The sequence below is a fragment of the Podarcis pityusensis genome, assembly GCF_964106645.2.
Source record: "Podarcis pityusensis genome assembly, chromosome: 9".
NCBI lineage: Eukaryota > Metazoa > Chordata > Lepidosauria > Squamata > Lacertidae > Podarcis > Podarcis pityusensis.
The window spans coordinates 49,023,274-49,050,768 of NC_138034.1; the positions used below are offsets into that span (position 1 = coordinate 49,023,274).

At 40.9% G+C, this 27,495-nt stretch overlaps 2 protein-coding genes across 2 annotated transcripts in view; both read left to right on the forward strand.

Annotated features, from left to right (window-relative positions):
- SMIM43 (small integral membrane protein 43) overlaps positions 1-27,495 on the forward strand; it is a 243,752-nt gene that overhangs the window by 197,375 nt on the left and 18,882 nt on the right. The gene's annotated exons all lie outside the window — the stretch shown is intronic.
- The window catches only part of TNIP3 (TNFAIP3 interacting protein 3), a 69,102-nt gene that overhangs the window by 35,799 nt on the left and 5,808 nt on the right, over positions 1-27,495 (forward strand). Inside the window, exons 7-12 of the mRNA XM_081022028.1 lie at positions 2,073-2,180; positions 8,123-8,242; positions 13,250-13,375; positions 16,742-16,795; positions 17,454-17,612; positions 21,450-21,510. Of these exons, the coding sequence (XP_080878154.1) occupies positions 2,073-2,180; positions 8,123-8,242; positions 13,250-13,375; positions 16,742-16,795; positions 17,454-17,612; positions 21,450-21,510 (628 nt within the window). The remainder of the gene's footprint in view (positions 1-2,072; positions 2,181-8,122; positions 8,243-13,249; positions 13,376-16,741; positions 16,796-17,453; positions 17,613-21,449; positions 21,511-27,495) is intronic.

Here is a 27,495-nt window from a genome sequence, read left to right on the forward strand (position 1 = left end):
TTGCTTCCATTGGTGACAGCCACCTTGGGGTTTTATTTTCCAATAAATCTTTATATCTTATCCAGACATTAAACAATGCTTTCCTAACAATATGATTTTTGAATGCTTTGTGTGCTTTGACCTTATCATACCATAAGTATGCATGCCATCCAAATACATTGTTAAAACCTTCTAAATCCAAAATGTCTGTGTTTTCAAGAAGTAGCCATTCTTTCAACCAGCAGAAAGCTGCTGATTCATAATAAAGTTTAAGGTCTGGCAGGGCAAATCCACCCCTTTCCTTTGCATCTGTTAATTTCTTAAATTTTATTCTGGGCTTCTTGCCCTGCCAGACAAATCTAGAGATATCTCTCTGCCACTTCTTAAAACAGTCCATCTTGTCCACAATTTGCAATGTCTGAAATATCTGAAGAAGTGTGCTTGCACACGAAAGCTCATACCAAGAACTAACTTAGTTGGTCTTAAAGGTGCTACTGGAAGGATTTTTTTATTTTGAAATAAAAACAACATTCTTGGCAATACATTCATTTTTATCACAGCAATGCGGCCCAACAATGAAAGTTTCAAATTTGACCAAATTTCTAAGTCTTTTTTCACTTCCGTCCAACATTTTTCATAATTATCTTTAAATAAGTTCCCATTTTTGGCTGTCATATTAATCCCCAAGTATTTCACTTTCTTTACCACAGTCAATCCTGTCTCATTCTGAAACCTATCTCTTTCAATCGGTGTTAAATTTTTCTCTAAAACCTTGGTTTTTAACTTGTTCAATTTAAAACCTGCCACTTGACCAAATTCTTGAATTAATTCTAAAACACATGAAACCATCTTCTTGCTGAAGCTAAGCAGATCTGGGTCTAGTCAGTGTCTTGGACAGGTGACATGGGAATCACATGTATGTTAGCTTGGGTTGCATGATGAAAGAAAAACAGAAAATAAATGTAAGAAAATAAATCAAGTTGCACATGATGGGAAAGGACCCTTGCCTGAGACCCCGAAAAGCCACTCTCGGCCAGAGTTGGCAATACTGGACTATATGGACAAATGATCTAACTTCATCTAAATGTATCTTCCTCTTTTCTGGTTTTCAAAAACAAATTATTAATCTATTTTCTAGCAGATGATTGGTCTTTCAGACAGAGTGAAACTACCCTTTTTCTTACAGAACCTGGCACATTTGATGTTAGGCAGGTATCACTGGAGTGACTAAGACTGTTAGTTTCATTTATTTATAGCTCTTGACCTCGGAAGTCAGTTGACTTTTGAGACAACTGAAGTATCCTGTTTACATTTCAAGTTGGATAAAGTCTTAGGCTAAGCTGTCGTTGAAGCACAGCCAGTTTTACCATTAGGCAAAATGAGGGGTTCATCTCAAGCAACGGATTTTTGGTGTCATGAAAGGGCAGACAATTGGGGAAGAGCCACTTGTGAGATTCACCCATAACTTTTCATGCTGTGTTTTTACTTCCTCTTAACTGTCTGGACTTTGTGTCTGGAATTGTTCTTGTTTTAATTATGTTGTAACCTACCCTGGAATCATATGAAGAAGGGTGGCCAGAAATATTTCAAATAAATCTGGGGGGGATCTCCTCCTGCTTTGCCCACCCCCAGTAAGTGCTGTCTGCTTTGAAACTGTAGGGTGGAAAAAATTCAAGATAAAATACAATTAAATCCCCCCCCAAGATGTCATTCCTTTGGCTGGGGATTGTGGGGCTACTCTAGTGCTCCAGCCATGACCTCTGCTGCCTCCTTGACAGACACATCGTCCAACAACAAGGCCTTCAGGGTGGTATTTATAGATGTGAAGGGGTAAGCTCTATATTTCTTCAGCTACCTCATGCAGTTTTATGACCTATATGTGCCACAGGAGAGCCCAAAAGGTAGTCAATAGAATTTCATCAGACTTTAGTGTATCTGGGATGAGCTATCCATCAGTTTTGCTGCTGTTTTCTTTCCGAGAAGTTTGGCATGCTTCCTTGGAATAATAATAAAAAATACAGCACATCTGTCAGACCAAGAAAAAATGCAACCATCTGCACTTTATCAACAATCTATGTGTTTTTACATTCCAGAGAGACACAAAAATCCTAAAGGAAGAGAATAGACTTCTGAAAGAAGAAGCCTCCTTAGCAAATACAAAAAAGATTCATTATGAACGTGAAATAAGTCGGCTTAACAAGGTAAGGATATTCTTGTTTCAGAATATTTATCTCTTTGCTTTGAAATCTTTACCTGCTCAGGTAAAGAAGTTTATCCATTTGGCAGCTATTGATTGTAAAGTTGGTGAGCATTCTTTTTGTCACCTGCTGCACTAATAGCTTCTGAGAACACAAGTTAATAAAATTACACGAAAACATTATTTTCAAAGAGCATGCTTAAGGTGGCTGTCTTTATTTTAAAAGAAACACAGCCATGCAGGGCCCCGATCCTTATTATGCTGCTGGTCCAGATTGGGGGCTAGACCAGTACCCCACTGAAATTGATCCCTAATGCTATTTGCTCCCCCAGCTGCTGTTTGTAGGAAGTAGCACCTCCAGTGGCAAATAGCAGCTGTGCATTTGTGTATGAGATTTTTAAGGAGAAACCAGGTCAGGAAGAGGGAGTTTTTTTTGGTAGGGGAAAACATGTTTGAACCTAGCTTGTAGTTTGTCCCCCCTTCACTCTAGGTGATGTGAAGACTATTATAACAACAACCTACATTATTGCATGTTTACTCTGAGGAAACACCATTTGCATTGCCCTTCCCTGCTTCACACTTGATGTGAATGCTGGGGAACACAAACAGGAGAGAGCTGTTGTGCTAATGCATTTGCTTGTGGGTTCCCATGGACATCTGGTTGGCTTCTGTGAGACAGAATGCTGGACTTAAGTTTGGAGGAGATGGGGAACCTCCACAATGCAACTCCCCAGCCCTCTATATCTGGCTCTTGGGACACTGTCCAGATCATGTCTCCTCTCCAAGCCACACTTCTCTCTGGCTATGCTCCACACTCCCCTCGTGTCCTTGTGCCTGGCTGGATTGTTTCCTTGAATTGTACTCACCTTGATGGGGGATGGAGAGATGTAAGGTGTGTTTGTGTGTGTAGAAACTGTGGCTTGTGTGTGGCTGGAATGTTGCCTACTATCCACTTTTGGCTCTGGCCCTGACCACCACTGGCATGCAGTCACTGGAAGGGAATGTGGTCCCTGAGCTGCAAGATGTTCTCAGTCCCTGAGAGAGGCTGATCCATCTGATCTTTTTATGTTCTAACTGATTTTGCATGATGCAACAAATGCTGTAAATATCTTAGAGTAGAAGTAGGGAATCTGTGGCCTTCCAGACATTGCCGCCTATTGTAGCTGTTTGGTAAAGTGCAACTAAATCCCCTTAGCTCCTACTTTTTATGTTTACTTTCTGAATGCCACAAATTCTGATTTAGATTTTATATCATATCATATCTACTAACCGTCATCTCAGTTCTCTGAACTGCCGTCCTTATGCAATCAAATGGTGGTGCGCTCACACAAGAGGCAGATTATGTGTATACTTGAAGTATACACATAATTTTTTTAAGCCCAAAGGGAAGAGGAGTGTGGGATGACTGCTGAAAGGGTGAAAACAAACAGAAAACTAGGGCATGGTGAGGGAATGAATAATATGGACTGGAATATTGAACAGGAACACTCAGTGCTGCAACATTTTGTTGCAAGCCCCCCATGTACAGTGGTACCTCTGGTTATGTACTTAATTTGTCCCAGAGGTCCGTTCTTAACCTGAAACTGTTCTTAACCTGAAGCAGCACTTTAGCTAATGGGGCCTCCTGCTGCCACTGCGCCGCCGGAGCACAATTTCTGTTCTCATCCTGAAGCAAAGTTCTTAACCCGAGGTACTATTTCTGGGTTGGCAGAGTCTGTAACCTGAAGCGTATGTAACCTGAGGTACCACCGTATGTTATAGTTTAGCTGTACTTTTTTGCCTTGTACTCAGGAGGCTGTGTGCCAAAATGATGGTCTCCCCCTGCCTGTGTCTCTACCTCCCTTTCTCTCTCATGTACAAGAGAAATGGGATGATGTATGTCTCTCTTGATTATTTGGAGAATATGGCCCAGATCCAAATCTCCGCATCTTAAGCAGCTGGAACTAGGTGCACATAACCTACTTAGATACTCGGAACACCAAGAATAAGTTGTTTGGGGAAGGGAAAGCAGGAATAATAAATCCAGCCCCCCCCCCCATCTTGAAACTATGATAGGCAGAATTAAAGTATTCAACAGGGGCTATGCATCACACCCCAGTTCTTGGAGCAGGGAAAGGAAAATCATACAAGCAGCAGCTGTTTGTACATGCAGATCCACACCAAGCTTCTGGCTGGATACTCCAGGTGTATATCCAGCTTCTAAAATGTTGCAAAGGAAGAATAGAAGGCCATTGCTGGAGAGGCATAAAGCATATTTCCACCAAGAGAGGCTACATAAAGCAATGAGGGTATTTCCTTTTAACCCTATCTCCTGGTAAACCACGAACACTTCCTGAGGAAACACATTTCTCTGAAAAATAGTTCTATCTAGCTTTAAGCTAAGCGACAAAACACAAAACTTCAAGCATAAAAAAATACACTGTCATTAAAATAAAAATGTTAGGTCTGGTCCACTTGAATCCTGCAACTAATTACAGGTGGAGAAACAAAATGAAATGTCATTGGCTAGCATGCAAATAAATAATGACTTTCAGGAAGCATATTGTTGTTATTTACAACCCAAGATTTTTGAGTCATGACATAAATTGTGAGAATCTGAGGGTGGCAAAACCGCCAACAGTATTTTTCATTGCACACTAGTGGAAAGTTATAGAAAACACCTCAGCATTTACAGCTTAAATGCCTCCTCAACACCCAGATGTTTACCTATGGATATGATCCCTTCAAGCTTTTAACTTGAATGCAAAACTCTCAGGTATCATGAATTGAGAAGTAATTGGGAACTACCAGTGTGGTGGAGCCATATGGTGGAGATACTGTACCCTCAATGTAATTGTTGCAGCTTACAGTACAGTTGTACCTCGGGTTTACTTAATTCGTTCCAGAGGTCTGTTCTTAACCTGAAACTGTTCTTAACCTGAAGCACCACTTTAGCCAATGGAGCCTCCCGCTGCTGCCGCGTGCCCGGAGCACGATTTCTGTTCTCATCCTGAAGCAAAGTTCTTAACCTGAGGTACTATTTTTGGGTTAGCAGAGTCTGTAACCTGAAGCGTATGTAACCCGAGGTACCACTGTACTTGGATAGTGCAGGAAAATTAATTAATTAATTAGTGAATTTTTCTATCCTGTCTTTACTCCAAGGAGCTCAAGGTGGCATACACAATTCTCCTCCTTCCTGTTTAATATTTGCAAGAAGGCTAGAGCACCGTCAGCCCAAGGTCACCCAGTGAGCTTCATTGTTGGGTGGGAATTCAAACCCTGGTCTCCAATTTCCTGGTTCAGTACTCTAACCGCTACAGTGACTGACTAAAGAAGTGCTATAGGAACTTACTCAGTGTTACAATAAAATTATGTTTATATGGCTATATAAACATGTCTGCAAGAATCCATAGGGCAATTGATACATTTATAGCACAATCCTATACATGTCTGTTTATTTGTACTTCCCGGTAAGTTTAAATGTACTTCTTGATGTGCAATCCTGTGCACACTTACCTGACCCACTGATTCCCAAATAGATGTCCAGGACTGAGCTGAAAGAATTACATGTTTCAAATGGCAAGCAGACTTAAAAAGGTAAAGGGACCCCTGACCGTTAGGTCCAGTTGCAGATGACTCTGGGGTTGCGGCGCTCATCTTGCTTTACTGGCCGAGAGAGCTGGTGTTTTGTCTGCAGACAGCTTCCAGGTCAAGAGGCCAGCATGACTAAGCTGCTTCTGGTGAACCAGAGCAGCGCACAGAAACACCGTTTACCTTCCCGCTGGAGCGGTACCTATTTATCTACTTGCACTTTGACTTGCTTTCGAACTGCTAGGTTGGCAGGAGCAGGGACGGAGCAACGGGAGCTCACCCTGTCGTGGGGATTCGAACTGCCGACCTTCAGTGGTTTAGACCACAGCTCCACCCCCATCCCTTGGCAAGGAGGCTTAACATAAGGCAAAAGAGAGATCTGGAAGTGGGGGAAACAACCCTCATCAAGAAGAAAAAATGACATAAGGTCATCTTTGGATAAGAGAGCCTTGAATACAGCACGCAAATGTATTGTCATCTCCACAGGTGTAAGCCACATGGTAACAAGAAAAGCCAAATGAGATCTCGTGCACATTTATTGCATGGTTAACAAAACATATTGAAGTCAGGTTATGATTTGGAACCAATTAGAAGAACTCTTAAATGTAAATGCACTTTGAGTTTGTTAGAATGTAAGGGGCTTTTTGTTTTGCCTTAGTTCCATTCCTCCTCTCATTTGTGATTAGTTACAAAAATATACCTTATTGAAAGCTATCAGTTTCTAAGTTACTTCTAATTTTGAGGAATCAGATAGCTAGGACTGCATTGCGTTGGCATCTGTCTGTCTCAAGAGGCAATGGAGTATATATCCAGGGGTGAAGTTAAACTGCTGTGTTAGGAGCACAGGAGCGACCTCTCTAGGGCACAAAAACCTGGGCAGTGTGTATGGAGGCCCTGGGCTGCCCAGATGACAAGACCCTGCTCTTGGCTTCACTGATGTGGTCAAAAGGAAAACAGAGCAATATGTTTGGCACCAGCTTAGCTGCAGGAATTGTTGGGAGGAGGCGTACAAGCACCACCCACTCCAGGTTTGTGTAGGGTTTACTCCTCAGCCTTTTCTTCTTCTGAAGATATCCTGCAAGGCAGCGGAGGTTTCAGATTAGTTTTCCTTCTCCTAGATGGGCTACCTTTCCAGGTTGATGAGCTTCATCTGCCCAGCTAGGACTAGGAGCTTGGTTTTCTGATAACTTAGAGCACAATCCTAACCATGTCCACTCAGTGGGGTTGGGATTGCAGCCTAAATAGTACTGTTGCCTAATGTGATTTTAATGATATAATATGCTGGCCATATGTATGTGAGAGTTATTTTCTTTTATAGTTGCTATAAAGAATTACACAGTGTTCTATTTATCAGTTAAAGTCAGCATATCAGGGGCCGATGTATATACTTCACACTGCTGATTTTTCTTGGTTCAGGGCATTCTGCTATGACCAGTTTCAAAATCAAATAAAAGCTTCTCTAAATACAGAGCAATCCTAAGTAGGGATGAGGAGAAATTCAATTCAGTTCATATTTAAAGCCTAATCTTTAGCCAATATTGCATAGAAGGGTGTGCTTAGTAGGGGAAATTCTCACAAAAGTGTTTTTTAACCTTTTTGAATTTGCCCTTCTCAATGGAGGGTGCAATCCCAAACACACTTACTGGGAGGAAAGTCCCACTGAACATAGTGGGACTTGCACCTAGGTAAACATGCATAGGACTGTACCATAGGACTCCCTTGTTGTGTGGGCTCCACTGCCATGACCAGCCCAACCCAACCACAATAAAGGGCTCTGCAGGCGAACGTGCTGAAATTCTAATATGCAGTTGGATGCAGCCTGGTGGGAGTCTTTGGACTTTGGTAATAATACTAATCTAACACTAAGTTTTTAAAAAAGCTAGAAAATGAGGTATTTGACTCCCTCAAAAAACTAGCATACATGGTTTCCCCTACAAAGAATCTTGGAAAATACAGCTCTCTGAGGAGTAAACTACACATCACAGAATTCTTTTGGGGAAGCCATAAATACTAAAGTGGCATAAATTTGCCTTAAATATTCTAACACCTTTAGGTTGGGATAATGGGACTGGGGGCGGGGATTGATCCCACAGATGCACACATATCTTTGCTGTGTGTGTTGGGGATGATGGAAGCTGCCACTTTATTCAAGATATCATTTTCTCTTCGGGTGTCTTTGCACCTCCAAGGAATGGGGGGCTGCCCCCCAGTTTGAGAACTCCTCTTGTGACGCAGATTCCCCAACCTTTACTAGGGATTATAAATATGTTAGTTAGAAAGGCTAATGAAGATTGTACTGCTTAAAAAGCAATGATTTTTATGTAGTGAACTCCATGTGTAAAGTACTTTTTCTCTTTTCTTCCTTTTTGGCTACAGGCGCTTCAGGATGCCCTGAAAAATCAAGGTGCCCCCTTGCACGAGACTCCTGTAAATGCCCAGGATATGAACTGCAACCATGAAGAGATGAAAATGCAAATGGAAGTTCTCAGGCAACAGGTATGAATGGATTGCAGTAGCATTGTAATTCATTTAATTCTAAAGGTAGAACTCCTAGGTTTTAACATGAACATTTTATTCTGTGCATGAATTCCACAATGAGCTCAGAACCATTATAAATGAAGGTTGGCATTTTCAGTATAAAGTCTGATTTTCAGATGTAGCACTACCATTTATACTAGAAAGCTTCAATAATAAACAGCTAGATCAGCTCACACATCCTCCCCAACTGGTTGATCTATATTTACGTTTTGTTTTCATACTGCTATTTTAGTTGCAATACTCCTACTCAACTCACCTATCAAATGCCACCGATGGGAGTGGATAATCAAGAAGCCATGTGCCCTTTCCCCATTTTTGTGAGACTACACGTTGCTCGTGAATCATGTTCTTCTTAGTGCAAGACTTTTCTTTAGTTCAATATTCTAAGTGGACAGATAAATTAAAAGCATATAAAGTGTCCCCAACTGGCTCAAATAAACTCCATTATCTGTGGAACGGAAGATTGATTTAATCAGTGTTGCAGAACCTCAGGGAAAGATGTGCTGCTACCTCTCTCTCTCTCTCTCTCTCTCTCTCTCCCCCCCCCCCTCCCCAGTTTCCTTTTAGACAGGAACCCATCCGTTTAAAATTATGTTACTTTCCAGTTAACCTTAGGTTTTAAGTCTGTCATTCTGGACACTGTTAGAGTCAGTTGCTGAAATACAAATGTGTAGGATGGGAAGGCCTGTGGACTAAAATACTTGTTTCTGTCACGTTTGAAGGGCTGAGCCAGATTTTACTCTCATGTAATGCATGCCACATGTGGAAGGGTAAAGCCTTGAATTTGATTGTTCAATAATGGATTGTACACACAATAAAACAGAGGATATCATTCCCTCCCCCCTTCCCCCTATACTTCAGAGGGCACTTAAATCTAGAGTCTTTTTTTCTTTTTTGTATCATTTCATTTTATGCATCCGTTGAGACGCTGTGGAGTTCACACTGCATATTGGAGGACAGAAGGTTCCAATTCCATGTTATAAGGACATTTTGCACTACCTCCTTTAGTTTTCTAAGCCTCCTTCATGTCTTAAGCTTGCAGTAATTATAATAAGGGTTGTGGGGACGATATAATAAGGGGAACCAACAGCAGGGCCCATGGACAGTTTTCCAGCCCCAGCTCCCCTCCTCCTACCTTATCGTATCTGTTTGTATGGAAAGGGTAGGAGAGGTCACAACCATTCCCCAAGACTCAAAAATAGAGGAAGCTTAGCCAACCACAAAGGACTCTACTCTTTCCCAAAGAGAACCAGGATGGAAGCCAGCTGTGTGAAAAAGCAGATAGCGTATGCCCACTGGCTGATCAGTATCAACTAAACATCTAGAGCAGATTATCTACTTGCTTTATGGCTTCGCCAGCCCTGAATTGCTTCCACACTGTAGCCATTTCTTCGTTCAATTATTACAAATAATTTGAGAAGTTATTGCCAATGTGATTTATACAATGTATTCCCTGTTACCCTCACCTCTTTTTAAATACCAGGTTGGTGGTGATTTTACTGCAGTTGCATCTCTATTCCTGAGCAGGAACGCTGTTCTAGGGAGTAGGTTCGGTTAAAGCAAATGCTTCTGGATAAACGTGTTTTTTGTCTCCCTTTAAGGCTGCATTAACACTTCTGTAGTGCCTGACTACTTTTCCATCTGGTGTGGGGAGAGACATTGCAGGATTGCTGAATACAGGAGTATACAGTCCTGTGTGAAACTACAGTTCTAATTCTGCTTCCAGAATTAATGTGGAAGAACCATGAACCAGCAGCGCCTAAGCGACATCAATACTATACTTTTAAAGCAATTCACAGCACAAATTTCCCCTCTCAAACAATCCTGGGAATTGTATTTTGTTAAGGGAGCTGGGAATGGTAGCTCTGTAAGGGATGCACGGTCTCTGTTTTGTGGTTGAAATTCAGAATTGACTAACTTTGGCTATAAGGTTCTGAAAGTGGTATTTCTAAACGCTGGGATTCTGAGCACATTAAGTAGAATTCCCTGGGAATGTACAAGATAGACTGCATGACTCATGGGGTTGATAATCCAGTAACTACTGACACTGGTGCGTTATCACTTATCAGCATTTCCAGTAAGTGGTTGTTCATAATGATTTTTAATTGAAGTCTTCCTGACTACTCATGCACTAGCTGTCAGTGATTTGCTCCTTACAAGTACATACTCATGGGGGGAAAGATCATGACTGATGCAAGTCTATCTAGACACATAGACATTGACATCTTTTAATCTCTTTTTAGTTTACTGCTGATTTTAATATTATTATTATTTTATTTTTAATTACTTGGTTTTAACTATTGTATTGAATATTTCTGGTAGACTATTTGGAAGTTTTATTACAATTATTTAACTTTCATTAAATAAATAACAAGAGGAATTGTGTCAACCAACACCAACACCCACCCAGCCCTGCCAATAATGCCCGAAATGGCAAGTCCCCTGTAATACTTTAAATCAGTGGTTTTCAACCAGTGTGCCGTGCCACCCGGGGTGCCTTGAATAATGGTCAGGGTAATACTGGCCTCTGTCCCTCTTTCTTTCCCTCCCTCCTCTGATGCCCTCTCACAGAAAAAATGTAGTTGGTCAAGGGAGCCATGGACTCAAAAAAAGTTGAAAACCTCTGCTTCCAACTACAAAGAGACAGAACCCTTCATTGCATAATGGAGCACTTTACAAGAAGCACAGGTTTGGAGGGGTGAGGAAGCCCATTTTCAGCCACAGTCTGAAGGGAAGCAAGCAGTAGACCTATCTCTGAGCACCATTCCTATCTCTGAGCAGTGCAAGATTCCAGGCAATTCGGGCGCTTTTCCAGGGTTTGTGTTTCCTTCAGAATGAGGCACAGTTGAGAATGTATCTTTAGGATATATGATTCATTTACACATATACAACCTGAGTCTATGATGGAGAGATTCATAGCATTAGCACCCATTTCTCCCATAGCTGTAACCCCTTGGATTCAAACAGAAATGAAACATTGCGCTCTCTCTCTCTCTCTCTCTCTCTCTCTCTTCCTAGTTTGTTGCTTTGCTTCTAGTTCACACCTCTCCAAACTCTGCTCTCAACTCTGCCCTTCTAACTATCCATTTACCATCTCACACAGATCTACTTCCTTTGTTCCCCTTAATGGCCCATCTCCCAGGCGATCACCTCACCAGGAAAGTAGCCTTGGCTTATATTTTAACACTTGCTGGATCCAGGGGTTTGAAGGGTCTCGGCATACAGCCTACTCACCCCCCCCCCTTGTGTTCTTCCCTGCCACCAGTTCTTGGCACAAACAGAGCAGCTGCTCTAAGAAAGTTTTTTGAGGGAGGAGTAGGGAAGGTGCTGGGCCAGGCATGGCTGGCTTCAGACTTGTTGAATCTACTTTCTGTTTTTACTGGAACTTCAGCAATAGCTATGTCAGAAAGATGCAACAGACAGAATAAAAGAACAGGGTGACTCCTAGTGAAGTCTAAGCATAGGACTTTGTTTTCAGTACCAGAAATGAGCTGAACCCATACTCCTTTAACAAACAAATCCACATCCGGCTAGCTTTCTTCATTTCAGCAGCCTAATTTGAGTGGGAAAAGTAAATTTCTTGTTAAATAATTAGGTGTTGGAAACCCTTGTCAATCTACTGCAAATGACCCAAAGATAAAACAATCTAGTTCCAATCTATCTTTTGCCCACCTCTGCCCTGGACTGTCTCAGAGATTGCCACCTAAGGTGGTGTAGCTTAACACAGTGTATATATAGAAAGTGAGTGTGTAATCTGATAAATTGCCAGCAATTGTGTCAAGCCACAGTTGTCTTTCTTATAAGCATATATTTTGTAAAATATTTGCCACAGTCGGGCATGGATAGTTTTTTAATCAAATCTCATTCTCCAATGTGCTGTTGTTCTTGTTCCATCCAGAGTTACCGTATTTTTTGCTCTATAAGACGCACCAGACCACAAGACGCACCTAGTTTTTGGAGGAGGAAAACAAGAAAAAAAATATTCTGAATCTCAGAAGCCAGAACAGCAAGAGGGATCACTGCGCAGTGAAAGCAGCAATCCCTCTTGCTGTTCTGGCTTCTGGGATAGCTGCATTCACTCCATAAGACGCACACACATTTCCCCTTACTTTTTAGGAGGGAAAAAGTGAGTCTTATAGAGCCAAAAATATGGTATTTAAAGATGTGTTGTGTTTTTCCTTTAAAAAAAATCAAAGCCTTTCTGACTCTTAATATATGAGACAGTGAGTGTAGTCCTGAAATACTAAAATTAAAGGGTGATTTAGTGTTGACATAAATGGAATTCAAATTGTACCAGATGAGTTGAAATTTTACACTAATTACTTATCAATGGAATATAGTCATTTGAATTGCTAAACATTTTGTAATCATGCCTGCCTGAAGTTGCCAAAACTCTTTGTCCTGGAAAGTAGCTTTCTCTCTCTCTTCAGAGCTGAGAATTAGCCTGTAGTTGTATGCATGTTTACCTGGGAGTAAGCTCCATTGAACACAATGAAGCTTACTTCTGAGTAAAAGTACATGATTGCTCTGTATATTACCATTTAATTTTGTTTGATGGATGGAACTAAAAGCCTGTGTAAGTAGAGGAAATTTATAGGAAAATACCAAATTGAAGCCAGAAATCCCTATAATCTTTCTGTGATTGTTAATTGTTATTAATTATGTGATTATGGATTCTCTTTGATTATTAATTCTTATATCCACACCAAATATAAAAATCATTTAAAATTCTGAGAGACCTCTGGGTATAGGGCGGTATATAAATTCAATAAATAAATTAGAGGGGAAGGTTTGTGAGAACAAATAACTTTTTTTAATTACCAAAATGTCAGAACCCACCATGACATTTCCTCTTAAAGCATTTTTCATGTAAATGGATAGACTTGCCTATTTTGTACCTTTTATAAAATTAAGATTTGGGGCATTGCCTCTACTGAATATATATTACATTATCCTCATTTGTAGGTTCAGATATATGAAGAAGACTTTAAAAAGGAAAGATCTGATAGAGAGAGACTTAATGAAGAAAAAGAAGCACTGCTGAGAATTAATGAGAGAATACAGTTTCAGTTGGACACCCTAAATTCTCAGGTATGAATAAAAACAAATGTATCATTGCCAAAACATGTGTATTTCCTCCTTATTTTCTCGCTTTCCATTCAACCCAATTCTGGCTTCCGTTCTATTCTGGCTTCCGTTAATTGACACAGATTTTATATGAGGTCACCATCTGGGATGAAATCATTCTGGAGTAATGTTGGTGATGAAATGAGGAATAATTTGAAACCCACACCCTGAACACACACAAATACACACACACTAACGAAATGGAGTGACTTGTGACAAATGCAGTGCCTCATGAAATATTTTGTAACAAGCACCAAAGTTCTTTTTTTGATCTCTTGTTTCTGATCCCAGATAGTTTCAAGGGAATTAAGCAGAATAACATTTTCTGGCTATTCTGTATGATTTCCGCAACTAAGGCTGCATCTTATATATGCTTGCCTAAGCTCCATTTGCATACAACAGAGTGAAAATGCATTTATTCATTTTATGAATTGCTTTCCACAAGGTAAAGGTAAAGGGACCCCTGACCATTAGGTCCAGTCACGGATGACTCTGGGGTTGCGGCGCTCATCTCGCTTTATTGGCCGAGGGAGCCGGTGTACAGCTTCTGGGTCATGTGGCCAGCATGACTAAGCAGCTTCTGGCGAACCAGAGCAGCGCACGGAAACACTGTTTACCTTCCCGCCAGAGCGGTACCTATTTATCTACTTGTACTTTGATGTGCTTTCAAACTGCTAGGTGGGCAGGAGCAGGGACTGAGCAATGGGAGCTCACCCCGTCGCAGGGATTTGAACTGCCGACCTTCTGATTGGCAAGCCCTAGGCTCTGTGGTTTAACCCACAGCGCCACCAGAGTCCCACAAGGTATCCTGAAGCAATTTACTATATAAATATCGCATAGGATTACTCCTCTAATCATCTGCATCTAAAGAGCTATAAGTGACAGTCAACCCATGAATATATTTTGGAAGACTAAGTTCAAATCCTTGTTCTGCTAGGATCTCATTAGGTTAGGTCCTTGTATCCTTGAAGTGCTAGTGAGGAAACATGATAAGCTGAATTTGAATCCTGGCAAGATGGGGGTACTGTGGATGAGTGGTCTCTGTGCCCAAGATATCAGTCAATTGCCTGCGCCCGACAGGATGGCACTCCTCCTAAAGGAGCAGGTATGAAGGCTGGGTGTGCTTCTGGATCCAGCTCTGTCACTGGAGGGCCAGGAAGCATCAGTGGCTAGAAATGCCCTTTACCAGCTCTGACTTATATGGCAGCTACAACTGCCTGGACCAGGAGAGCTTGACCACATCGGTCCAGGCATTGTTGACAAAATAGGATTACTTAAACGTATTTTATGTGGGGCTTCCCTTGCACCTGCTCTGGAAGTTAGCACCGTTAGTGCCGAATGCTGCAGCACAGCTGCTGGCAGGAGACCCAGTCTGCATATTACACCTCTGCTCAGAGATCATCACTGGTTGCCCATTGGCTGCTGGGCCAAGTTCAAGGTGTTACTATTAGTATATAAAGCCCTTGACAGCTGGGGACCAGCTTACTTGCAGGATCACCTTACCCATAGGCGCCTGCTCGGCCACTTCTGTCTGTATAACTGTCACTATTACAAGTGCCACATAATACCTTTAATGTGGCAGCACCATATCCTTTGGAACTCCCTGTCTATTGGCATAAGATGGGCACCTTCACAGTATTCTTTTTGGTGCCTTCTTAAAACATGTTTGTTTAGGTAAGCCTTGTCAGTTTGCATTTCTTAGTGCAGAAAGTATTGATCTGATGTTTAGAGATCTTTCCTATTCTGCTTGATTCAAGAGGGTTCTGGAAGCTTCTCTGTGTGAAAGAGATAAGCAGAAGGTTTATAATGTTAGGTTATACCTTCAGAAAAGCTGGCTTAAACTGGCTTTGTTATCTTTTCTGTCATGGTCATGCTGACTATAAAAGTAGGGCCAGAAGGAGCTTGGGTTTCACTCTGTCTGTCTGCCTCTCTTTCCTTCTGGTGTGGAGTTCTGTACACAGTATGTATAGTGTTAAGGTTTAGTCTTATTATAAGTTAGTGTAAGTTTACGTTAAGTCTGCTGCAACTGGATTTCTTATAGACAGTGCCAGTCCTGAATGTATTGGATTTGTGACCATTATGTTCATTTGCCTTCAGTAGCAGTAAAGCTCTGCTGGATGAAATACAATAGCCTCTGGTCTATTTTTGAGAATCCTGCAACGTGTTTAAGTTTTTACTTTGCTAACTATACATTGGAATCTATGCTGGATCAATATTGAGTAGAATTTCAATGACAAGCCTACCAAGACATGCAGAAGTTGCATATGATTTGTCTCTGTTGATTTTCACCATCTTTTGAATATTTTTAAATACCTGTTTTTAAATATATATTTTTAATCAATAATTTTATTTTATTTTTATTTTTGTAAATGGCTTAAGGGTTTTCTAGCAATCAAGTGGTATGTAAATTTGGTTAAATAAATCAAAAGTGTGCATGTGCCAGTCACTAAGTCAATGTCCCCTTGTGGTTCCACTCTGTTTCTACCTCCATCTTGCGTCCTTGCTCATTAAGCATGTTATCCTTCTGCAGCCATGGTGACTTCCTATAAAATCAGAACATTATATTATCGTTGTAGAGATTGTATGGTGTGATTTGACATGCTTAACTATTATATAAGTAATACATAAATGCAGTTATCAGGTTTGTTTGGGGCTCTTCTGGTCAACTTTTCTTGCAAGAATTGGAAAGGAAAGATCGAAATGTAATTCCTCACTTGTCAGGTGTCTCAAATGAAGAAGGAGTGGCAAGTGAAACGGGTTGCAATGATGCAAGGAAGCTTAATATGGGACCATAGAGCGAACAACAAAATCTTATTGGCTAATTCTGTGAACTAAAACAGGATACCCAACCAATGCTTGTGCAACTATTTCCTATAACTATTTATAAAGGAGACCTATGGCATTCCTGGGCAGCTTGCACTATGATTTAACTGCCCTTTAAGTTTAGATTTCCCCCCACCCCCAAAAAAATATTTAGCCTAATCTTCATCAAGTGAATTCAGACCGGACTGTAAGAATAAATATGTTGTCCACAACAAGTCCAGTTGCTGGCAATGGCTGGCATAATTTGTGCCTTCTCATGAATGAGGGCTTTGGCTTTAACAAGCAAGAGACGTTCTGTTGGCATGACCCAAAACAATTTCCCTCACTGTTTCCCTCACCTTTGACTTTGGAGCATAAAACAATTGTCGCCTAATGAACCTGTTAACTTAGCTCACTAAGCTTCCACAAGGGGGCATGAGAGTTCTTGATTTCAGCAATTGCTTTTTGATAACATACTTCTATGCATGCATGCACTTTTTCAGTATGAAATTAATTTCCCCTACACAGGTTAAAGACTGTCAGGAAGAAAGGGAACTACTTGAGAAGCAAGTAAAGCAACAGGTATGTGTTGTACTTCAGATATGTTTTTTCTAGGAGGCTCAAATGACACACAGTTGCAATCCAACTGAACTAATTTTGCTAATGTGATGAACAAAGAATTTGTCTATAGGACTCAGTGCATGCCATGAGTTTGTGCAAGTACAGGCAAAGTGCAAAATATGGTCCCAAGTTGAAGCTAATTTTTTGTTGAAGCTTAAAGGTTCCAGCTATTTTGGCTGCTTTGACAGAGTTGAATGTTAAGTGGACAATATCTGGTGAAATCTCTAAGTTAAAGGTGAACTCCATACAATTTCCAGTAGTCAGGGAATGGCCTTATCCCTCACTATGACCATCCAAAGCAGATTATGTTGATTAAGCAAATTTATGCAAATAGGTTTTTGTGCCTAATGCATCCAGGTTAGATATTTTTTGCCATTTCTGGTGCTGGATTTTAATGTTTCATAGTGCAGCAGGCTGTAGTCCCATTACTGGCAAACTTGTTATCAGTCTTGTGTTGCTTACTTAGAACTAAGGATGCAACTACCTGAATAGAAAGGCATCAGCTACCAGTTGTACGCTGCAGTATCAAACCAGGAGTACAGGAAATACTAAGATGTTACTACTTTAATTGGGAAGTGTTATTTTATTTTATTTATTTATTATTTCAATTTTTGTATAGGCAAGAGACCTCCAAGCACTTACAGAAAAACATGGCTTCCCACATCAGATGTTTGTTCCTGCATGTTTTAGTTGCAGGAACTGTGGGTTACTTCACCCTTACCCTGAACCTCAAATAAAATTGGCTCCATGCAGCATTCACAGAAAGCAGCAGCGCCCAGTAAGTAATACTTCTGCCAGTCTTCGTTTCACAAAGTGGAAACCAACATTGTACAATTACAAATGCAAGGATTCTGCAGGAGTAGAATAATATGTGCATTGTGAAATGTAAACACTCGTCTCTCTCTCTTGCCTTGTCATTTTGATTTTTCTCAGATAATTGTTTTTGTAACTCATAATGTACATATTCCCATCCTCTTTCAAATAGCTCACATCTCCTGCAGAGTATTTTTTTAAAAAAACACCCTGTATTTTTTTTCTCTGACCACAGAACAAAATATATTTTACTGCATTCTTGGTATGCTTCAGGGCCCAATTCCAAGTAATAATCTTTAAAACCATTAATGAGTTGGGGCCACACTGGTTGAAGGATCATCTTCACCTATACAAACCTGCCTGTCCTTTGAGTTCAGCCCCTGAAGACCTGATTTTGTGTCCTTCAGTGAGAGCTATAGGGTTGACCCCACATCAATTTGTGGAATTCTATCCTAACTGAGACCCCATCAATTCAGGTCTTCAAATTATTCAAACTTTGCTTTGAGTTGTTTTATCTTGGACTGATAACTGGGTTTTGATGTTTATAAACTGATTGTTCATTTGCCGGAAATAGTTTTAATTATTTTTATAGGCTAGTACCTAAAGTAATGTTAGCAAAAGTAGCATTGTCACTCACGCAGTCGCACACAAGCTGTCACAGTGTATAGTAACTCTAGCAGTTGTACACCACCTTGTGCAAGGGCAAGACACACATTAGATTTGACTGCTACACTGTGCTGAGATTGAGGCTCCTGCTAGGGGAATAATGGTTGTTCAAGCGGGTTGCCACAACTGCATTCCTTCACATTATGGGGAAGAATGCAACATGGATGGAGTTGCCATTATCTTATTTCTCCAGGACAATCTCTTGCATAAGCCACCATGGAAGTGAATGGAACCTGCCAAGGACCACACATACTTAAGCTTAGATAAAACAAGGAAAGAGCCATAGATAAGCAGAGCTTTTGTTTAAGTATTTTTCCTTCTGCTTCTCTTCTCTTATATGAGCTTGTGGGGGGAAGGAGTTTCTCACTAAAGTTTAAAACTGAGGCCCAATTAATTTTGGCCGCTGTCCTAGAGCTTTCACCATCTGGGTTTCTAGCTGTGCAATGCATCCTGGGGGTTTATAAATTTTGCCTTCCTTTAGAAGACTGCTGGAAGGGTGGAGTCCTTTGCTGATTGGTTGTTTTGAAATCTATTCCCAAGTCCTTTTGTGATTGTTTTCTTATATAAGTGTAGCTGGCTCCAGCAGGTTTTTTTTTTTATAAAAAAATAATAATTCCCAAGCTATTTGTCATCAAATGTGAAAGGTGTTAGAATTGAGTGAGTGTGTAGGCTCAGCGTATGGAATATAGTACAGATACTTCGTTATAGTTTGACTTTCTACTCCTTTTCCCCCCTAACTCACATTTACTGTTTACTTTTCAATCATCCGAGAAATCTTTTGTTTAGTCTGATTTTGAATCATGTCTCTTTATCCTTTGGAATACTTTCAAGAAAATTTGTGAAAATTATGTTAACTGCCTTGCAGTAGTGTTCACACGTTGTTGTTTGGGTCTCTGAGAATACATCATATGTTTGTAGTTGAGTATGGCTTATTTTACTAGGGAGTGTTTTGCATGTTTCATTGAATATTTATCCCATCCATGCCCTGATGTCTTTGGGTAGAGGCTTAAAATAAAAAGTTAAGAGATAAGATATTTAATATAATTTATAATACAAACTAAGTTAGACCATTGGGCCATCTAGCCCGGCTCTGTTATATGATACCCTTTTGAAAATTAAGTTTAAGGTGCTTGTGTAACATGGTTTATTTGATAGCAAGCTGCCGGAATTCAGTGGTTTGCCATGTAGGTGGGACCACTTCTCCATGCCATTGCAAACATCCAAAAAGCAAGGTTGGATTTGACTCCATTTTTTCTCCTTGTAAAACATCTCAGTAAGGTCTCCTCCAGACAACCTGTTTATGGAGCATTCGTTCTGGGAAAAGCTGTGATTTGTTTAAATTATGGCTTGTCCAAAGAGATATCAAACCTTGGTTTCTGGCTTGTTTAGATATCCATAGTTAGAATTAACTGTGATTCTTGCCCAGTTCCCAGATGAAATGACAGCCTGCAGGTATTTTAGCATGGAAGCAGATGCTTCTGATCTTCCCATTGTGAGTGTGCTGGAGAAATGGGGAGAAGACTCATGCACATAATACTATGCTATACTTTAGCATTGCATTTGAACCAGGTCATAAAACTCCCAATCACTTAACTATTACATCAACAACCCAGTTATATTAACCATTATATCTGCAGCAGTGTTACCTAATGGTGGTTACTTCTCCATCCAGGAACTGAAACCATATTTAAACCATTGTTTCATGTTCTGGAGCCCTCGCCTTCCATAACCACAAAAATAACACCACTGCAGGTGTCATAGTTTACAATAGTTAGAACCTATGGGGAAACTGGTGTTCCATAAGAGAGAGAGGTGGGCCTTTTGTGGCCTGATCTTGATTGCCTAACCATGGTTAAGCAACCAGGAACATTCCGCCTAGCCCATCTCAAAAGAAGTTTTCTGCACAGGAGAAACTTTGTGTGTGGAATGCATCAAGTCCTGCATCAAGCTTTGGAAACATAAGCATCAACACAGGGTTTCCCTGGCCTGTGAACTAGAGAAGAGCAGGGTGATTTACAATTTGGATTAAATGATTTGGATAAGGAAGTGTAGAGGAAGGATCAACTGCAATAATGACTTTCTTCTGTAAACAGATCAAGAATATTGAAAGTATAATCCCAATAGCGTCAGTTTTCCATTCTTTTTTCGGACGCCCAATATAGCAGGAGTGGGGAACCTGTGGCCCTCCAGATATTGTGGAACCACCAACTCTCATTTTAAAAATAAATAAAAATCTATTGAACTTATATACCGCCCTCTACCCACAGGCCATCAGCCCTAGTCAGCATGGCCATTGGGATGATAGTAATTTACTCAGCAGCATCTAGAGGGCTGCAGGTCCCCAACCCTTGAACTACTGGAGCACTAAGGTGACATTTCAGCTGGCATGCTGTATTATTCTTATTTTTAATTTTGAAAATCTGCCTTACGAAAATTATTCCAGTTTTGTAATTAGGAGCTGACTGTCAAAATCTATAAGAATTCGATTGAAATGTTGCATGTTTTTGTAAAAAGCTATTTTTTTCCTTATAATAATATTTTCCCCCAAAAAATCATTTTAAAGTTCAAATGCTGACCTGCTGCCATTAGAGTGGGAGATTAGAATTCTGTTTTGTGAGGTCACCAGGGTTTTAAAAGAATCCTAGCAAATTGCGAACAAGTTCCCTTTGGAACACGTTCACCTGTCATGTTGATGCACACCAGGTTTCTCTTAGCCTCTTAACAGCTGACATTGACTGTAGTTAGAGACCTAACTGTTTATGATAGAATCAGGTGCATTCCATCTCATCCTGTCTTCTCCTGCTCTGTTTCAAGGTTCATGAGGCTTTCGGAAATCTGGTTTGTTAATGTTAATAAAGTTTGTTTTGATTTGTGGGATCTAGGAGGTTTCACACAACTCTTTAATATTGTGCTCACCATCCAAAAGACACAGCAATAAAAAGAAAAAACAGCTGAAGAACTTAATCAGAAAAAAAATTATTTGATCAAAATAAGAAGGAGATTTTGGGGGTAAATTACTTTGGTATGACTAATGAAAGGCTTCACAGTATAATTATATTTACCATGCTGCTATTCTTTTGTTTGAAGTGTCTATGAAGTCCATATTGCTGTAATAATGTTTTATTGTTCTGCGCAGCCAGACTATCAATGGTATGTTCCCGACCGGTTTCCGCCAGATGTGCCGCACAAGGCAAATGGTAAGGCAACAGCTGTACTGAACACACTTTTTAAGAGTTTCTTTTTAATGGGGTCTCTCTCTCTCTCTCTCTCTCTCTCTCTCTCTCTCTCTCTCTCTCGTTGATCAGTAGTAAACTTTCATAAGTACCCAGTGTGTGATTTGTATACAGCTCTATTTTGTACAACTACAATACATGCATGCAGCCAAGGCTGTGAATTCTAAATATAATGCATTTGTGTACAGCTTTTGGTATTGCCAAGCTACTTTAAAACATCTAACATGCCTTAAAGAATCAAATAAATCCCTTACTGAACACCTAAGAAAAATGAAGGATATTGGAATTGCAGTCCTCCATTCATAACTTGGTTGACAGTTGAGCAAATGTTGCATCTAATATATGGTCTCTAAGGAGCTCAGTCTAGCCACTGTGGGTCTTTCCTCCAGGCAGTAGAGAGGATAGTGGGTGACATCAAATCTAGCTAAGACTTTGCTACCCTAACACTGCCACCATTCTGTCTTCACACCAAATAAGTTCAAAGGCCATGCAAGATAATTATTAGTCCACACACCTCAACTCTTCTGGTTTAAGGGACCCACGGATGATGTCATATCTGAGGGTCCCCCAAAATCCTGGAGAAAACGCTTTCCAGTACATCTTACCCAATTCTATTTGCCACATTTTCAAGTGCATAGCTGGTTCAGCCTCAGCTCAACCCTATAGAATAGGAACATGTTTTCCTTAGAAACACAGATCACTCTGGCTTCTCTTAGGCTAAGCTGAAGCTGCTGGGCAACTTAATTTGTTTGTTTGTTCATCAAGTAACTGTACAATTAGTTCTGAAGCATTTTCACACTATCTTAATACATTTTCATCTCTGTTTGCACATTCCTTTCCTATTCTTTCCTGTTTGTTGTAAGCACCCCTGAAGAAGGAAAATGTTTTTGTTTCAGAGGCTGTATGGTAGAGGTGGGCAGAAGTAGAATTTGGTCCACCAATAAACCCTTGGCCACTTTATGATGGGCCAGCTGATGCTTGGTGGTTGCTGGGATGCTTGCAAAGAATACTGAATTAGGCAGAGTTTGATCTTATAGAGGAACCACTTACATTCTTAAACAAGAATTCAGGCTCTTTGAACATGGAGTATTATCAGTTAACGTGGGCTAGTTGCGCATTAACTGATAAAAAATCCTAATCAGCATGGATTCCAGGTTCAGATGGAGCGGGGCGTGTGGCATGGCACATGAGCAAGATTCTTCCAGTGGACTCTCCCCATAACAGGCCATCACCTGCTGCTCATTTGCATGCCAGTCCTTCTTTCCTTCATATTGCCTCCCAGCAAAGCAAGCCCTACCATTTGGAGAAGGGTGGCAGCTGCATTAGGCTTCTGTTGGTCCATACAGTTAAAAGCAGAACATGCTAGACTGATAGTAACCCACCTCTTCTGTGAGTGTGAAGGACATCTTTTCCTATCCCTCATTCTATCAGAGCAGGAAGAAATGCAGGAAGCCTAAGCAACTGACATGGGCAGGACAAATGGATTGCAGTTTGGGACATTTGTAGGCTTGTTGGGATACTACTGAACTAGTTGTGGGGTGGGGGGGGTCTATCAGAGTCATTTAAGTCTGAGAATTGCAAAAGCAGGTTCCGTACTAGAAGGCACAAGAGGCATTTATTTTGAGTTGTTTATAGGACAGCAAATGGGGAGAGAAAATGGGATTAGAGCCATGCACAATTTTGTACTGCAGACATTAGATAGCCTTGGGATTGCCAGATCTCTCACTTTGATAATGGAAATCCAATTGTGAAGACTGCATGGCTAAAACATACTGGAGCGCGATTCCTTATAGAGGCACAGACTGTCATGGAAAGGATGTCGGTGCAATACCCCAATGTGTAGATGGTTAGAAAGTGAAATTTTATGCACTTCCAAACCTTGTGCAAATGTATTTTGATGAGTCCCACTTGCTCAGAATTTTACAACAGTCCCTTGCAGATTGTTTCACAAATGAAGCATGAGATATCCAGAAAACTGCCTGTTGTTCTTAGAACTAAAGCTCCTTACAAGCCATGAATTGGTTAGCCATAAGATTGCTTGGTAAGCTCTCCATATGAAAACTCTGCAGCCCTTATAAGTACTTAATAACTTGAGAGCGTAAAGCTTAGCCTTGCTGAGCCAGCTAACCTAGGAGATCAAGTTGGCTGGCTGCATGCATTGAAGCCTTTAAGTGCTTAAAAGCTTCAGTTTATGAAGTTGTTGTGGTTTGGGGGGCCAGCTGTCCCCGGGGAAACACATGACTTTGACAAGGAAAAGCAATCTTCAGCTTTGGGAAAAGGCATTTGGAAAGTGCATGAAATTTCCTTCGATGTTTTGATTTGTTTACATGTTCAATCTGCAAATGAGAGCCTGAAGAAAGGAGAGAAAATCTTGGAATAAGTGACCAAGTAAATAAGTGTACTTATAGAAGGGTAGTTATTGTGGAATCTGTGATCCTAATGCATGCAGGTTTTTCACAACATTGGCAGCAAAATGGCAACTTGTATATCCTCCCTCCCCCAATTTAATCCAGATTTGCCCTGTCCATGAAAAACCCAGTATTTTAAAACAACAACACTCTGTTGCCAAAAAGCCATTTGCAATACACAAACAATCCATTTGCAATATTAAGCCTCCCTTTGAAAGTCCCCTTAGAATTGTTATCTCTGGCATACAGAGATGAACCAAGTTGTGAACAATCCAAAGGGGTGAGGAAAAGGGCTTAGGAGAAGTAAACAAGGAGTTCAGATTTGGAAAAGGGAACAACCTAGATTCAGCAACTTTTCAGGGCCACAATACACTAAACTTTTCACTTAGTATTTAAAATAGTTCATTGGAAATTACATTAGCAGGTGCAGAGGATGAGCAGGATCAGAACTTTCCTTTTCTCCCCTACTGTAGTCTCACTCCCTACCCCTTGACGCTGCTGTTAGTTTCTGAGAGGATGGTCTCACTGGTACCATTTGAATTTTCCTCCTGGAGGTACTACTACTATTATTTATTTATTATTACTTATTAAATTTTTATACCATCCTTCATCCGAAGATATCAGGGCAGTTCACAGCATAAAAATACAAAATAAAACCAGAAAATACATAATAAAAACAAGAACAAGAACAAAACAAACCAAACCAATAACGCATGCACCCAGACACATTTAAAAGGGCATAGAAGAAGAAAGTTTTCACTGGGCATCTAAAGATGTATAATGAAGGTTCCAGCTGAATCTCCCTAGAGAGAGCATTGCACAAATGGGGAGCAACTGCAGAAAAGGCCTGTTCTTGTCTTACCACTCTCCGGACCTCTCATGGAGAAATCACAAGACAGGCCTCAGGTGGCTATTATTATCCTGGGATAGCTCAGCTGGTAGTGCATGAGACTCTTCATCTCAGGGCTGTGGGTTCGAGCCCTAAATTGTGCCAAAGATTCCTGCATTTCAGGGGGTTGGACTAGATGACCCTTGTGGTCCCTTCCAGCTCTACAGTTTTATGATTCTATTACGATTGCAAAGTCCAGGTTAATATATACAGGATGAGGTGATTCTTGCAGTATTATCAGCTTTGGGGGAGGTGAATTTCACTGGGAATAAGTTGGGAAGGAAAGGTTTAACCCCACAAGGTCTCGTGCCATTGCACCCCTCCTCACACACTCCTCTTATGCAATACAACAGAAAACTAATTGCACTTGGCAAACCACAGTTTCCTGTTGCAACTGATCTTGGAAACTGTTTAATATTGGACTACAAACTACAACACTAAGCCAGCAGCTGATCACAATGTATGAAAAGAGGCAACATGTGCTGCCTACTGTCAGTCATTAATTTTGCATGATTTCCAAAAGTTTGTTCTTAAAACCTTTTTGAAAGAAGCATCTGAATGCTCATATGCAGCATATTGGTGGTAAATGCTGCATGAGTGAATAAGGCAGCAGTTCTTTCCCCTCTGCACAACAGTTTAAATCAAATTTAATCTTCATCTCTACTGCTCTCCTTGAGCAGTATAATCGCTGAGGCGTCTAAACTCAGGTTTTGATGCATATTCTGTTTTCTTATCAGAAGCACACAAGGGGGCAGACTTCAAAATATTGCTAGGAATATGAGGAACATGATTTGAAAGAAGTGTGTGTGTCTGTGTGTTATCCATGCATGTATCAAGGTTTATTACTGTTCCACAGTGACAATTGCTGTGGCTAAAGAGGTATTTTGACTCTCTGCACTACTCATTTGGGCAGGGCGAGGCAGCACAACTCAGATCAGGATGGTGGCTAGAGAGGCAGGAACAGTCAAGCTAAGGTTTCATGTTAAGATATTATCAGTAGTTATCCATGTACTCAGCTCATGGCCCACTCGAAACAAGTGTTTTAATAAAATCCAGAAATTAAATACACATCCTCCCAGCAGAAAGTGTAGGAGTGAGCATTAGCTGTCTCCAGCTTTAGGCTATGGAGACAATTTAACAACCACTTAAAAGTTTTGTTTTTTTTAAGCACCATTATTTCCTCCTCTTCTCTAATGATGCATGCTATCCACTTGCTGCCCTTCACATATGCAGGATATTAACTCAAAGGCATTTCCATGGCTTTGGGTAGCGGACGGTGTCATGCTATGGGGGTTCTTTTAAGGCATGCTGATGAATGCAAGCCATAAAACTGCTCTCCCTGGTCCATTCCCTTCATCTTCCTCCTGCCTTCCTACTTTAGGCTTCTGCGTCATAAAGAGACAACCCCAGGCACATCCTTTTGGCTAGGATGTGGGGGACAGGGTGTCTGTGTCACTCCCTTCTGATCCCTACAGCCTAGACAGTCTTTGCAAACAGCTGTGAGGAACTGGCTGCCTTCCATAGCAATCATGGGAGTGTCTGGACATTGTATATTTTTCCATTCTTTTACTATTTTTTTTATTAGCATATAGTAGGGTGTTCTTATTCACCAGGCAGGGTTAGGGGAGAGATTTTGAACAGGAAATCTAGATATGTTGAAAGAGGTTTCCCCACTTGTTGTTTTCCACCTTTCCTGCAACAGTGTGTGAAATAAAGGCTGCATACATGCTACACTCAGGGACGCAGGTGGCGCTGTGGATTAAACCACACAGCCTAGGATTTGCCGATCAGAAGGTCGGAGGTTCGAATCCCCGCAACGGGGTGAGCTCCCATTGCTCGGTCCCTGCTCCTGCCAACCTAGCAGTTCGAAAGCACGTCAAAGTGCAAGTAGATAAATAGGTAGCGCTCCAGCGGGAAGGTAAATGGCGTTTCCGTGCGCTGCTCTGGTTCGCCAGAAGCGGCTTAGTCATGCTGGTTACATGACCCGGAAGCTGTACACCGGCTCCCTCGGCCAATAAAGCGAGATGAGCGCCGCAACCCCAGAGTCGGTCACAACTGGACCTAATGGTCAGGGGTCCCTTTACCTTTACCTTACATGCTACACATCTGAAGTACATGGCTTCTCCCCAACAATTCTGGGACCCACAAAGCTACAGTTCTCAGCACCCTTGACAAGCTATGGTTCCCAGGATTCTCTGGGGGAAGTATTGTGCTTTAAATGTGTGCTGCCTATGCAGCTGAAAAATAGAGAAATGTAGAGAAAGATCTATGGGATCTGTTTGTGGGTGAGAGAGGTGGGTTCAAACAAAGGGCAATAGGATACTGGTATCATAAATGTGGTTTCTTTTGAGTCATGCTTACTTATATCTCTCACCCACTCTTTCCTTAGCCTGTATTATCCTTTCTGCACATATATTTTGCTGGGTACCAGATCTAAAAGTTAACTGACTTTCTTTTAGTCTAGCTAGTGATCATCCTTCCTTGACAATGGCTTCCTTTTTGGGGGAGGAAGCAAAGGATTCAGGAACAAAGGACAAGAGTATTCCAACTAGTGTTATGAGTGTCAGCTTATTTTGGCAGGTGGGATAGTATGATTTCCTTCCTTTTCCAACTGTGCAAAATTGACGAGACAGCTTAAAAATTGGGCTGGAG